Source organism: Notothenia rossii, assembly GCF_949606895.1.
Source record: "Notothenia rossii genome assembly, chromosome: 6".
In the NCBI taxonomy this organism is placed as follows: domain Eukaryota; kingdom Metazoa; phylum Chordata; class Actinopteri; order Perciformes; family Nototheniidae; genus Notothenia; species Notothenia rossii.
In genome coordinates this window covers 74,292,627-74,308,522 of record NC_136909.1, presented here as the reverse complement: position 1 = coordinate 74,308,522, position 15,896 = coordinate 74,292,627, and the positions used below count along the sequence as shown (strand labels likewise).

General features: G+C 41.4%; 1 protein-coding gene across 4 annotated transcripts in view; it reads left to right on the top strand.

Annotated features, from left to right (window-relative positions):
- The first annotated feature begins 722 nt into the window (after window positions 1-722).
- tp53bp2a (tumor protein p53 binding protein, 2a) overlaps window positions 723-15,896 on the top strand; it is a 31,054-nt gene continuing 15,880 nt past the window's right edge. Inside the window, exons 1-7 of one of the 4 annotated variants that reach the window (XM_079689014.1) lie at window positions 723-849; window positions 1,006-1,144; window positions 1,427-1,583; window positions 12,568-12,715; window positions 13,748-13,861; window positions 15,150-15,220; window positions 15,766-15,867. In XM_079689014.1, coding sequence (XP_079545140.1) covers window positions 1,575-1,583; window positions 12,568-12,715; window positions 13,748-13,861; window positions 15,150-15,220; window positions 15,766-15,867 — 444 coding nt within the window. In that variant the 5' untranslated portion in view covers window positions 723-849; window positions 1,006-1,144; window positions 1,427-1,574. Of the gene's footprint in view, window positions 850-1,005; window positions 1,145-1,426; window positions 1,584-12,567; window positions 12,716-13,747; window positions 13,866-15,149; window positions 15,221-15,765; window positions 15,868-15,896 lie in introns of those variants that run through there. The other 3 variants (XM_079689015.1, XM_079689016.1, XM_079689017.1) reach the window with 3 other exon arrangements.

Below are 15,896 nucleotides of genomic sequence, written 5' to 3'. Positions count from 1 at the left end.
AATTAATTCATAACCCTAACATGGAAGCAATGAAAATAACCACGGCTTTGATTGAAAAAAAAGAAAGCGTTTTGACGTTTGTTATGAATTGCGACAATTGCACTGGCTTTTGCAAAGCGAACATTGCCACAACACTATTTTAAAGTGTTCATAAAAACAGAATTATTACAGGCATATTATGTGCGCTTTTCGTATTTTTTCAAAGCGTTGGTTTTACATGGGATTGCCCGGTGTTCAACACCCAATAATCACATATTTTGTTTTTGGCTTTGTTCAATATAATTTTTTATTTTACAATATATCTATGTTAAATTACTTATAACATGCTTCATACTTGCAATGCTGTAGCTCATTAACGCTCACTGGTTTCCCACCAATCAACAAACCATTCTGCTACAGCGGTTCATCTTAATCCAGTGACTTATTTATGATGATGATTTTAGTAACATTTTACTTTATGACATGGAAGTTATGTAATATTTGATTTTTATCATTTTTCGGCGTTTTACTTTGTAGACGATCCCTGTGCCCTCTGCAGATAGGATGTGTTCCATCTCGGAGGACCCTTACAGTCTATGGGAGGACGGAGCTTATCGGCATGTTTTGATAGAAATTAGGTTGAAACTCCTTGTGTACCTTACTATTGTTGTTTAACAGACGAGGTTTGTGTTTTGACAATTGTTTGTGTTGAGTTATTTATCCATCAAGTTTGAATCAGTCAAAATCGTTCTTACCTAACGCTAAAAGAACTAGGAAAGCAAACATTTTGTCACTTTTTTTTCATCTTGTAAAATACGAGCAGAGTGAGACCTCTTGCCTTTTCAACTCAGGTTGATCTTCACTTTTCATGTAAGTTTAATTTGCATCTAAAACATATTTCTTTCCAACTGAATGATTTGTTACAAATGAAGTAGCCTAGATATTAACTTTTATTTCATGCGAGTGTAAATGCTACAGTGTGTACCGTACCGATCTAGCCGTTGGGGGTGTTTTCTGTTCCAAAAGGGGGCGGAGCTTGAATTCCAAACTGGAATGAGTTTCCTCCTATGGTTTCCTCCGATACGTCACTCTGGGATAGGCTGTGAGCTGCCGAGCAACACTGTCTGTCAACGGAGTTTCGGGCTGATTACCTTGCCGTTTTTGGGTAAGTAAAAACAATACAACAATCAAAGAATCGCTGAATAGATTTATGATTAATTTGACCTTTAGTTTGTTACAAAAGGTGAGGGTTTTTAGCTTTGCCTCTCTCTCGCAACGAGCAGTTTTAAAGTTCGATGCTCACACAACTGCAAGGGAAACTTTTGTCGGAAGGCCTTGTGTTATTTGTTGCAACAGGTCCTCGACACGGGATAGTATTCATGTATTTTATATTGTGTGCATTTTGGTTGGACTTATGAAATAACAAAGTGCTGTGTTTTGAATGCAGGACGGGACCCCCAAGTGAGAGAAAGTAGCCTTGCCCATCGCGGCTTTAGGCTCTGGGATTAAAGTGATCGCCAGTCCCACAGCTTTCGTCGAAACTGCGAGTTGGGGATTCATGCTGTGTTGGTTAGCTAAATGCGGTACGAAGCTAAATGATGCCGGTAAGTTCATGTTTTATTTCTTGGCTACAAGTTTCAACGTTGTCATTTCGCATTGTATTTCTGTTTTCGACATGATATCACTGCACTTACCCTGCATTGTGAATTACCTGGACATTTAAATGGACGCTGCAAGATGATGCGGCTGCGACTTTTGTGTTAATAATTTGACAGCACAGGTTTCTGCTGTGAAGTTCACCATGTGTGACAGAAGTGTGTGATCTGCGTATGAGGTTATGTCATATATTTGCTTTCCATGCATACGGTCTCTTACTGTAAGCTACCTTCACGTAAACCAGCCATAGTCCCCTGCGTCAAACTACCTTTTATAACCTGTCTCGGGACAGTTTACATTAACCTGACAACATAGTCATTAACGTAACTCCGTTAAGGCATTTATTATACGCTCTGTTAGTTTTATACACATCCATGATCCTGCTCAGTACACACAGCAAGCAGGGGCACCTGCCAAGTCTGGATGGCACTAAGCTAACCTCAGCCCTGGACTCCTGCCATGTCATCACCATCATCACCATCATCAGAGGTTCATTTCTCTTGCTGCAGTCAAAGCCTCTTTCTCTCAGCACTTCTTTGATGTATGTAGAGAGAGAGCAGCGGACAGTCTGTATGTGCTCACAGTAGAGAAATAGCCTTCCCAACAAATAGAATTTGAGACATGTTTTTTTATTTTAATAATGCAGGAATGCAAGCAAGGGTGCAAAGTTCAAAGAAGTGGTGGCTGAATTTGTAACTAGTAAGCGTTCAACCCAGCAAAATAATCGTATTTATTTTTAAATCGTATAAATTAAAATTCCCTTCACAACTTTCTAGACATCAAGGACATGTGTTATTGCTATTTGTTTTCATCCTTTTAATTGTACCAACAAAGTATATTAATATATATATATGTATGTATGTATGTATGTATGTATGTATATATATGATCTAAAGACAAGCAGCAACCTTTTTAGATGCTGGAACCATATGCTCGGCATTTCGTCTTGGTAAACGACTTAAATGCATCTGTTGTCGAAATATTTGCTGGTTAATTTCTTTTTATCGGCTAATAGTTTAATAAACTAATCTTTCAAAAACCAAAGCCGGTTTAGCATTAGTTGCAGGCTTTTTAGTTTGAAGAGGAAAGAACAGCCATTGTCTGAATGTTAACACTGCAGTGTTTTGTGTTTTTGCCTCAGCTTCTCTGGTCATTTCTAGATCTTTTTGTTATGAACAAATATGTTAAGTCACATGCTGTACGATGCACAGACTGTACACTTGATTTACAAAGATGTAAACAACTAATGACAAATCCAGTGTAATCCTGTGTGGTAGTATGTCTCAGGTTCTACTAATGATACCCGTCTGTGCCTCGACCTGTGCTTCCAGTAAAACAGCTTGATCATTGAATTAATCATCTTAGCTGTGGAGACAGAGTCCTATCTGTCTGGTGCATGACCTCAGTCTGCTCCTGGCACATTGTTATTTGGTATCACCAAGCTCCCATCTTGTCGAAACTAAAATTCATGTCACTCTTAACTGATTTCAAACAGGATTTGTTTCTTTATATTCAACATGAGACCTTGTTAACCACCCCCTTTATTCCATGTCTGACTCCTGAAAATATCTGTGTGTTTTGTTGTGTTTGAATGGGATACAGCTTCTGGTGTTGGCCTGATAAACACAAAATGGCCTCTATATATCAACGTCTGATGTGAGGTATTGTCTTAGAAATGACACCCATAGCCCATGACCCCGCTGGTACATGCCAGGGGCTCGGGGGTAGTGAGAATGCAGTGTCGTAATTACTGCTTGGATGGTAAATAAGGGGTCACTGTTTTCTGAACACAATGAGCTGCAGGGACTCTTTTACAGCTTGTTGTGGAGAGCACATTGTGTGTGCGCCTGACCTCCGAGTGTTGTGGCAGCACCCTGATAAGAGATGCTCACCCTCTGTTGAACCACAGAAGATGTAACTTGTATACCCCTTATTTACTATCAGGTTTTCTCAATCTAGGCTTTGACTGTCGACAGTTACTAATGACACATTTAGTCTTGGACTCTCTGCTGGTTTTTAAGCTATATAATGTTGTCCTTTTTGTTAATATTGATTATATTCAATGCAATGGCAACATACAGTGACAGAAACCCAAACCTGTTAACATGCAAGTTCCTGCTTTATTTTGGATGTAAAATGTTGCAGGCATAAATGACTTCCTCATTCCTTTCCCATGACATAAGTTGCTTGCTGTGTAGATTTCCAAGCAGATAAACAATGTTGTTCCCATCCTGCATTATTGAGTTTTGCCTTCTTTGACCACACGCATGTCTCAATTATACCACAACAAATCTCTCTGTTGTTAGACTTTGTGGTGGGAAAAATGAAATGATGCTCTGGGAAGCCTGATTTTGCTGTATATGTCAACAGAAACATGAGAAAACTTTCTCTGTGGCACCATAGGCTTTGTGTGTGGGAGAGTACAATGTGGTTACATAAGCAGCCTCATTGGTGATAGCCAAGGACTCACAAGGGCAATGTTTTGACTTTTATTTTAATACGAATATATTTAGATTTTACTGTATAGGCCCAAAAGAGTAGTGTCAAAATACACTTCTCTCCCAACTTAACAAGCTATTAATTTTATATAGTTTGTTTTTTCTTAAGATAGCTTACAACAATATACCATAATGTAAACAAGCAGGATTTCATCACAAGGCAGAACAAAGATTTGATGATGATGCTATTTTACAAGATTTCTATGATGCACCCCGTTAGACTGCAGCACACTAATGCTACAATACCAGCCTCACATTAGCTCGGTTTCTGAAAGGAAGCACACATGAGTCACCTGAGCAGGTATTGACTTACCTACCATAGAGTATTGAGTGACTGATCCGGGGGAATCAAGGTGAAAAGCCGAACTACACTCCAGAAAGACACTTTTTCAAGCAGCGACAGCATTTGAAACGGTCTAACTATTAGGAACACTGCGGCTATGGTTCAGAAGTGAAGCCAGGGTGATCAGGGAATCAGCTTGTGACCCTTTATCATTACATATTCCCAGGAACTAAGATAAAAATAAAGGTCCATCTTCTTCTTCTTCTTCTTAAAGCTTGGACTTGGAGGTTGTGGTCGAGTTGTCAATTTTAGCTTAGACAGGTTCTTACTGAGTAAAATGATCCGGAAGTACTTAAGTGGTGATAAGAGCAGTTAGGATACTCTGCCCACACTTTTTCAGCTTGGGAGCTACTTTTAAAATGACCAAGCCCAAATGATCTGCCTAAACTGTGTCGCGAGCGGGGAGGGGGTTCTAGTGGACTAAACGGCGGATAAACTGTGGCGCGCATTTGCGCTTCAGATGAGGAGGTGAGGCCTCCTCATAACTGCATGAACCCGTATGCCACAATACATTTTATACCCTTTCTTTAGTAGAATTGTATAAATTGCTAACTAGTTAATCAGCTCGTCGGTGATTTGCAGCCTATGCATGGTGAACTGCATGTTAGAAGATCTCAGACTGGCGTCAATCAAGTGGCAAATGCCATATTAACGGCCCTACACACGGCGGTGTGCGTTGAAGCTTGCCGGGGGGCATGTCTGACGCTCGACCAACAACAAATCACATGAATCTCCCGCCACGGACACACAAGCAGCGGTTTGATTGGCTAGAGCTTGTACTTTCATATGATTCGATTGGCTGACGCTTCCGTCAAAGCTTCAAAAGTAGAACATTGCTCTACTTTTGAAGCGAGCAAAAGCTACACTTTGCTCCCACAATGCAGTTTGGCGAAGTGTGACGTCACCCATTCAAAGTGAATGGGCAGAAGCGTTGAAGCTTCAACGCACGCCGCCGTGTGTAGGGGCCGTAAGGATTGATGATAACGGCTAGCTTTTTTCAATGCCATGCCATCGACCCACACTACCTTTTGCGATCGACCGGTCAATCGCGATCGACGTATTGGGCACCCCTATTCTAGATGATAGGAAAGGAGCTTCAATGCTTCCTATTTAATTTCCTTTAGTTTAGGATACATTGGTCCATCCTTTAAAAAAAGGAAACCAGCTATCCAATTCCTTGTCGACACAACATTCGGCTGTTCACAGAAACAAACAAAGTATGAGATAGATACTACAGTAGATGCGCTTATTGTATCTCGTAGTGCAGAACATTGTATTTCCCACGGCAGAAGCACATCAATAACACCTTGTTTCCCCTCCTGCCAAATCTGAAGAGCCAATGGGATATGGTATATTATAATGAGAGCAGTAAGCAGTGCATTTTCTCATTTAACAAGATAACATCGCAGTTGTTGCATTATTCTTTATAATTTACTGCTGTGCAACCCTGATGTTTGAATACATTTCACTTTGGTTTGTTTGAATGTCAGACATGTATTGATATTCCAGTCTATGTAGTCCTAATATTGATACTACTGGAAACCAGTACTTGCTGCTCTTCCATGGACTTTTGTTCACACTAGAACAATTTGTCCAGGAACTAAATATAGACTCTAGTTCCTTTGGTCAACAAGTGGACAAAAAGACAGTTCCTGGAAATGTTCCTTCATTGGAAAAGACCTTTTTGTAGTCTGCCTCCTCCAATCACCCGCTCTCCTGCTTCAACAAAGACTCTTTAGCACATGACAGATACAACACAACCAACAAAGTGGGCGTTTTTCAAGGATGCCAATTAGTGTGCCTGTCACATTCTCAATGGCTGGCTTTTAGTTTTACTTTATGAGATAAGTGTTAGAAAGATCAGTTTTGCATACTGTAAACTCGTATACCACGGACAAGCCGAGAAACAATTTAAATAGCAAAGTGTGTGTGTGTGTGTGTGTGTGTTATCTGAATTAGCCTCAACTTTGCTGCGGCCTTGTTTTTACTCTGAATGATCTCATCCAACTGTAGAAGGCTTGGAAGAAGGATACATCCACTCCCTTCTGGTTCATTTTGACTGCCATTTCCCTTATCTGTCAGATAAGCGCGAGTTGAAGCGGTCTCGTATAGGCCTGGAATGGAAAGCTATTGTGCAGATCGTAAAGTGATAGGCTAAGTAGTAAGTACTGCAGTGCAGACGGAGAGAAGAGATTGTCCTGATCCAAGAGTCACAGCTCTCTGCAGCTTCAGTGCGTTGTAAAAGCTGCTTGTATTTTTCTGCAGCTACTGTGCATTCGGATAACACCCGCGTCCTCATGTTTGTTACCCCTGACCTTTTCTCCCTCACCCCGTCATCCCTCCTAATGCAGCATAAAGCAAGTGAGAGAGAGATGAAGAGGAATAATGCATAATGCACATTAGGGAGTTTTCTGCTGCCTCGCCTTTTTGAAAGACTGCTATGCTGGAACAGTGTCAACTTTTGGCAGAGAGAAGATGATGCTGCAGTGTCTTACAAACCCGCTGTAATCCGTTTCAGAGGTGACTCCCTCAACAAGACCTAGTGGCGTCATTTGCTTACCACAGCAAAATGTGTAATTGAAAGTGTGTGTGGACAGAAGGCCCCTAAGGTGAGACCCCTCAGGCATGGTCAAATATATAGTCCCTGTTATCTTATCTGCTGTCACCCTGCCTCACACTAACCAGTCTCCTAGTAGATGTGTTGTATATGGCAGTCAATCCCACTGTATCATATCAAGCCTGTCTGACACTCTGCCTCATTGGATCTGACTACGTCCAGGCTCTTTCAAGGCAGGGATACATCTGGAATGTTTAGAAAGGGTACATGTATATAGTAAATTCATAGATATTCATCAACACACTCGAATATTGGGCTCTTTTATTGAGCATAATGCAGCTTTTCCAAAGTTGGTGTCAATGTGAAGTTGTTCCAACAAACACTGAAACTATTTAGCTTTCTTGTATTATACTACCTTTGCCTTCACTTAAAAGCAAAGTTTTACAGCCTGAGAAATTAACATAACTTATACATATTTATTAGTCTTTTATCAGCAGGAGGTTTTCAATCAGGTCAACCTGATTACGCGCGACGCATGGATTTACAGGTTCTTTGTTTGAGATTAAACCGACTATGCAACACTTTGACAAGCCGAAAAATACATGTAATGCTACTTGCAGAGAAAAAGAAGCCTTAGTCGTCCCATCTGCACCACAATCATTTTTTTTTCTGTTTGCTTTGGTTGTTTGTTATAAGTATTTAATTGTATGTACAGTATTAAACTTCATACATATACATGTTGGGCTTTTATTTGAGTTGTGAATTAGTTTCTTTTATATCTATACAGTATATTCTGAACAATAAATAAATAAATTACATAAATAATTTGTTGACTCATCTGTAATGCAATTAATCTCTTAGCTTTTTTTTGTTACAATCAGTGTTTAGGAAGAATTTCGTAAATGTCCATGTTGAACAAGATAAACATTATGAACAAACATGACTTAGCTATTATAGTAAGGATTGATTTGAGAATAAGAAATCCCTTGCTGATGTTACAGCCAACATCACTAAGAGTATGTTATCAGATTTAATTTAAACAGCAAGCTAAGATAATGAATGTATGTCCAACATTGCTGTGGGTGTTTGTAGTTGTATTGATGTGAATTCTCAGTAACAGGATGCTCTTTAATTTGCCTGTCATCCTGACATGGCAGAGTAATTCCATTACAGTACAATCCGTTGTTGTTTGTCTATTCCTGGAAATGGGAAACTGCAGTGGCAGACACTTTGGATCAGTCTTAACTCAATATGGGACCAATTGCATTTAGACGATGATCTTGACAGCCTCATGCCGCAGAAATGACCCTCACAAGGAGAGCGAGGACTTTCAAGGTGGGACACTGAGGTTCACGTACTCCTATAGGCTGTTAGAAGCAACGTCACCAAAAGATCATTCTAATTGTTTCCCTTCTATCAAGACTTCTTTCCACTGCTGCACATGTTATCTGGGCGATCAGTGGGAGTGCCGCTCTCCCACACCAGTAGAGCATTCCTCCCTGTAATTGGCTACGGTTACAGTGTTGATCTTTAAACTCAAGTCTCATCTCAGAGTCCTCTGTCTACACAACTAAAGAGGCTCGAAAAGCCTGTTCCCTTTTAGGCGTGCAATATGTGGCATCTGCTTCATAGCAATGAGATCCAAATTACACAGTAAAGAGCCCAATCAGCAACTAAGAGGCTGTAGGCTTTGTAGCTGATATCTTCAGTGTACAGTGTTCCGCATTATAGTCCTGAACCTCCCCACAGGGACTCCTCCTTGTTTAATTTCATACAGGAGAGAATTATTAACAAAGGACCCTGTTTCCTTGTGTTTCTCAGAACAACTGTTAAAGGATATCTTTGTCTTTTCCCATCTCTTATTCTCAAGCTCTCTGCTTTTTTCAGCAGGGCAGGTCAAGTATGTGCTGCCAGCTGCAGTCACTCTCTCAAAGATGTGTTCTTATTACAATGTCTTTGGTCTGACGGTTTGATGTCATTGCCTTTCATCTCACACACACTCCTGTTCTGTGTCCAGAAAATATGTTCTTAAGCATGTGCCAAATAACCCTCGAGACTGTATTTTTGTGTTCTATCAATAACTCAACAGAACCCAATTTGATGGATTTAAATGCACAAACCAGGCACTTAAATGTGAGTAATGAATATAAACACCTGCCTGCTCTTGGGCGTTGGTTACCCAGAAGAATATTCTCTTTTAAACTTAAGATGTAGCGTATTTCCTGCAGGCTATTGAATTTAAGCTTACTATAGTTATACTGAGCCAGTGGTCTGGTGAAAAGCTATATTTTGATATAGCGGATTAACTTAATCCCTGAGATATAGTCCCAATGACCTAGCCTTATAGCTTCTCTGCTTTGAAAGTATCTACAGTGCAGGCTGCAGTGTTAACAGACACATCTCTTTGCAATACATACAATTGTTAGTTTGCAATTCTCAGCTGTCCCAGTGCCAAAGTCTGAGAGACAGCTTTGACTTAGCTGAGGCTGTGATCGAATTAGAAATATATTTTTATAACAGCGAACTGCAGCAGCTCGTGCCCCTCTCCTTCCCCAAGGCGCTCTCTTCGCCCTGTCTCAGGTAGGCAGGAAGTGCAATTCAGCAGCTTCTGTCACCCTCTCTGATAGACAGAAGACAAGTGAAGCACAATGATGTCAGACATTGGTACACTTCAGCGCCCTGTTAGTGTAAGGTTACCTGAGACGGGGATTTCTGGTGAGATGTTGTGCCGCTGTTTTGTACTATCAAGTTGTCATTGATATGTTTAATTTTAACCGCTGTTGTATCAATGAATATTTAATGAACTCTCAAGTTGTTTGGCTCAGGCAAAACGGGTGGTCAGTGCACTCTTCTTACCTGTCTCTCTAGGGTGGTCATTTGAGGAAATTCACCTGCAGTAGGACAGGGCATTATGGAGACTTTTGATATATCGTAATAAACCTGTTTTTAAGTTGTATAATTAGTCTGCTAACAATGGAAAGCCAAAGTGGATGTTCTGCTGATAATAATGAAATATGAATTCATTAACTAAGTAATAAGAATATGCAAGATGAATGCAAATGTTCCTGATTGGTTTAATTAATTATGAATATGTTGCACATGTGTGCGTGTCCTAGCCTTTAAGCAGCGACCGCACGCATTGGCTGGATGAAGGTCAGCAGCAAAGTGCTAACTCATCCAGATGGAGGCTGGGCCTGGGTAGTGGTGGACCTGGATCATTAACTTTAGTGCTGAAGAGAATTGGCTTTCAGTGTAGGTATGGCCACCCCCAAGACTCCACACCCCTCCAATCTCTCACTCTCTATCAGCCCCGTTCTCCCCCGCTCCCCCCCCCCCCCTCACTTTGTTGTCTCTCGTCCACTCTCCAAATATGAACAGGGTCATTTGAATGTCCTACGTTGCTGGGAAGTTGTGATGATGTCAGCGGCTCTGCGCTCATCCCTTGAAGGCTTTTTTTTGCTAAAAGCAGGCTTCATGAGATTGATGCCAGTTGAGGTTTTATTTTAATTACTGACCCTGACAGTGCAATTTATTATGTTTACTGATTCCCCTTTAGTTCTCAGCTTCCACAAACAGTAAAACGGTTCTGATAAGGAGACAGGAAAGGAAATGTTTTGGCTTTATTCTCCTGGGTGGTCTTTCGCCACAGAGCTGTTAGGTCCTGTATGGCCTGTGAGGAACACAGAGGGGCAATGTCTATTTACAGCTGTCTGTTCTGTACTGTAGATTACTGACGAGGATGACTCACTGCTGATTCGCTCTATTGATGGGGATCTTCAATTTGCATCCCTAGGAACAAACCAGTTGACTCAGCTCCTCTGAGTCAGAGCGCTGACCGTTGTTTGGACCTTTGCCTCATCACAGGGAAAGAAAACCTTTTCCGGTTGTGATACAATACAATGATGTTGCTAAGGAAAGGTGTCCCCTGCCCACTCACTCAGCAAGCTTCATTTGAAGAAGAAAGGGGGGATAAAGCCACTTATCTTAAGGCTGCTTGGCTTTTGCTCAGTGCAACCGTCAGTTCAAAAGCTACTCAAATACTTTTGTTTCTGCTCTTTGGCTGCAGCTGCTCTGCATGCTCGCCCCCTCAAGCCTCTTTGTACTCGTGACCCTGCTGACCTGATTTTCCCGCCATGGCCCCTTAGGCACAGCCGTTCACGGCAGCATGCTTAGAAAAAACCTGTCAGTCCAACCTGGATGTTCAGGAAGCTCACAATACAATTCTAACAATGAGACACTTTCCAGGTCATTCTAGTTTTCTAGCTGCTATTTTTCTGTTGGAGTCACTGTAGACATATTGTTGTGTCAAAACCTAAAGCTAAATACCAAAGTTTAATACGTTTGGGTGACATGCCCCAGGGCACCTATGTTATGTCACAATATTAGTTTTATTACAGCCCTCACTCTCCTTTCGTGTGATCAGATTACAGATGGGAGTATATTCCAGTTTGCCCTAAAAGCCTCTTAAGCATACATCTGTATATTATTACAGTCACGGTTCTCCACTTCCTGTTTACTGTGAGTGTTTGTGTATTTGTAGGGTGTCACACAGGCAGAATATTACTTGACTCCCAGATGCCCATTTTAAAATTGACTGTCAAGCCTTTAGTTTGACAAAGGCCTTCTTTCTTTTATTAAACTTGAATCCCAACACCTATTATTATAACTATGAAGGTACCCTGTATGAGTATTGATTTGAGAATCCTTTAAAATGTGTTTTAATACAGAATGTGTTGTGACATGAATTCCACCTTTGGGATGCTTACTCTATGATGGCTCTATTTTCTGCTCAGTGTCAAAGTGTTTTTTCCTGCAGTAGTTTAAGGCTTTCACTTTCCGCTTCAATGACATCTTCATTGAGTCATCCCTTGACCATTCTCTACTATCTGTCAGCCTAACACGAACATACACATCCAGCGTTGCCAGAGTCCTCAGTGGGCTGTCTGAGATGAGAGTATGAGAGTGCTTGGCAGGGGTATTTAAGTGTGTACTGTGTATATGTGTGTGTATATGCGTGTGTGTTGAGAGTGAGGGATCTCTCACAGTGGTGACAGCACTAGTTAGCAGTTAGATGGCGTTGGGGGGAAATGGAATTCTGGGAGCTGGCCTGTGATTTCTTTGTTGACGCAGATGACTGTTATCTCAATCAATAAAAAATCTGGCCCACAGTCTCTATTCTTCTCCCATATACTCCTGCCAACTGTATGAATAGCCAGTTGAACTCTTTACATACAGCATGTGAGCTTAGAGAAATGAAATGAGTGTCCCAGCTTGATGTCTTGCCATGTAATGCTTGTGCACTGTGAAATATTCTAAAAGAGGCAGCAGAATTCCCTCTTCAATAACATTTTATATAAAGCAGTTCAAAGAATAAACTGGAAAATCACGAGGCATGAATGACAAAGTGCTACAATTGAACAGATGGATAAAGACTGCAATGTTACTCATTCCCTGTCTGAAAAGTGATAGTATGATCAGATACACACTTCTTATTGTTATTTAGCTCTATCTAAGGCCTCTCTCTCTGTCCCCAGATGTTCCTGACAGTATACCTCAGTAACAATGACCAGCATTTTACTGAGGTGCCCGTTACCCCGGAGACACTGTGCCGGGACGTGGTGGAGTTGTGCAAGGAGCCGGGGGAGGCCGACTGCCACCTCGCTGAGATGTGGCGTGGATCTGGTGAGTGCCAGTTCACTGTTATCCTGATCCGTCTACACACCATGAACAACAGGAGATGTTCAGTAACAGGCTGAGGAATATGGATGTGGGCAGACACTGGTTTGTCCTCTTCCATTTAATGAGAGGGAAATTGCTTTTCTGAAGTAGACCATATATGGAGATTAGCTTTGTGGTCAACTGCTTGCTGATTTCTTGTTAAAGGGTTTTATCTCTTTTGGGTCTGCAATGCAAATGAAGCAGAGCCCATAATCCCCGTAACAAACACAAGCATCCAGACATCTCCCTCATCAGGTGGGAGGAGGGGGGGTGAAGTTTTTTTTCTTCCCCCTTTTCCCCCCCCCCCATCTGTGAGAGTCAGGAGGTATTCAGAATCAAAACTCAAGGAGCCAGGCTTCGTTGCTGTTACCATGGTGATGCTGCCATAAGAGTGAATAAAGTACCAATCATTGCGTTTGAGTACTTCCAAGTAGTCTGAAGAGATTGTCACATTTTGCAGCCATGGCTCTCCTTGAAAACACAGCAGTGACATTTGGATGAATTTAGCTGTAAAGCTTTAAATGACCTAAACATTACAATCATCGCTGATTTGTTTTGCAGGCACGCCATCACAATGGATCATTGACCTCTACTTGACTGTAATGTGTCAGTCCATTTGTGTAATGAAATGGTCTTAAGCAGGTTGAAGGAGATGTCTGAGGAATGGACGATGAGCTCTTTGGCTCAGTACCAGCCAGAATAATTGACCACACATCACAGTTGTTTTCCCCCAAGGTCATTACTCAGAAAGATCAACTAGATGCAGAAGGTGCTGGTGAAATTAAACAAAGTGTCAGTGTAGCCCAGCTGCGTTGAGCTAAAGTGCTTGAGCGAGATTATTCAAAGCAGACGTGTGACGTGCACCTACCTCACTATTGTCACATGTTTTCAACCATGCCAAATCAAACATAATGAAAATGTTTCAATATTGATTTTGTAGGCGGGACTTTTTCTGGCTGACGCGATTGCTGAAGTAATTATGTATTCCGTCTGCAGAGCGAGCTGTAGGTGACGGAGAGAGGATGCTGGATGTGCTCCAACGTTGGGGACAACACAGGGCAGAGGTGCGCTTCTTTCTGCGTCACAATCGAGCCCCTAGCAGGGAATCTGGTAAGTGTCTACCCCCACCACAAATACAAGAGATAATGAAGCAGGAGCAAGGCTTTCTCAGTCCTCTCACACAGGAGTCATGGTTGGGAAGAGGGCAATCCCCAGAGAAAAATACATTTGACACCAACGTAGTAAACTCCAGAGATGCCTGTAGCCTCTAAACGTACACACACCAACTCTGGTGTTAAAGGTCAATGAAAGGAAGTTACCTAAACAGCCTTTTTGTGGCTGAGAATAAACCTACAGAGGGTTTTATATTAGCAGGCCTCAAATCATTGAACAAGGGGCCGGGGTTTCCAAGCTACACCGTCATAAGCCTGTTACTTTACAGTTTTCTTAGGAACAGGGAAAACGCTAGTATTTTGGTCGTGCACTATCCTTTCAGCCCCCAGTTGCGTAACTAAGTCCTTTTACCCCTCACAGCTTGAGTCTGGCCCAGGGATTAGATGGCTGTTTTCCCTTCCTGTTATCTCAGTCCGCTCTTGTTTTCCCACACTGTTAGCTTAGCTCTGCTCACTATTTGCAACCAACTTCTGCATTACCTTTTTCTGTTAAGACTTTTTTTTATTAAGGACTGGTGCATTTTGGGGTCCTGTTTCTGTGGTGCTGATATTATTCATTAAGGTATAGCAGTAGGGAGTTAAATGTTAACACTTCCTGATTCGGGGCAGGCTCTCACCAGGTCAGACAACAACAATTATTCTCTGCTGAATTGAGCTAGCGAAGTAATTCAATACTCAATCTTGCTTATGGAGCCTTACCATGGTGTTATATTTACAATACAGCAACCAGTATTTAACATGGGGTCATAACATGGGGTCATCTAAGACCATTATGCAAGCTAAAGGGCTTTGGTAATGACATCTGGATTGTCTGACCCCCACCACTCTGAGCTGTTAAATACCAGTAGCATGTTTAGATATTAGCGCATATATGTACACAGATAAGCAAGTATACACACAATTGTGGAACCCAGTGCCAGGCGGTTATGTATTACGCTAAATCCTGAGATTACTGCAAGTCACAAAGAGCTCTGATCCCAGTTGTTTCCCAGGACAGCTTAGATCATTTATTCTGTTGTGCCGAGCCGTCTACTGATCCACACTCTTCTGCAGCGAGTCCAGAGAAAGTCGTACAGTGAACGGCCAAAGAAAGCTCCAGTCGTTCTCACCGTTGTCTGCAAAGGCCATTCCTTTTCTTAGTTTTCCGTTTCATGGTTTGGACTTAGATGACGATCCACAGTAGATTTTGATGTCTGAGGAAATGTTCCATCCTGTTGGTTTCTCAGGCAGCTCAAGAGGCTCAGAGCAGAAGAGGAATGGAGTGAAGGCCCCCCCAGACAGACGCATGGAGAACGGGGTGAGTTTGAATATGTCTTTTTTTAAGAGAAGTTAAAATGCATTTAACAGCATGCTTACAATTAACAAATAGTTTCTTATTCAAGAAAAAAGCATAACTGTAAATCATTCAAACACATGTTTTAATGCATCTCATTGAACATATAGATACAGAATTATAGTCATATATTCCTTGGATCATGCATTTGTTTTGCAAGAAATGTTCATACACTACGAATAAGATGTTTCCATATATTTTCTTTATTCTTGTCACACGGTTCAGAGACTTTATTATTTCAAAAACATTCTATGACCTGATTTATTGTTCCTTTTTAAACTGAACAACAAACCAGCTTGATGATTTGCTGAGGGGTTATCATTAATTCACTTCAAACCACCCTGAAGTGTATAAATGCAAATGAAACATTAATCAGTGCATCAAAACAAGGACTGTTTCTTGAATAATCAAGTTGAAGATGTCACTTGAAAAATAAATGTTGTACTGCAAATCTTCAAATCCCTTTTTAATGCGTTCTCTTGTATCCCTTTTATGTATACCCTTCCCAGGTGGTGACACCGCGGATGGACATGACACTATCGGAGCTACAAGAGATGGCTTCCAGGCAACAGCAACAAATAGATTCTCAACAACAGCTCCTTGCTTCCAAGGTGAATAGAGATGAAGTGCAAGATGAAAG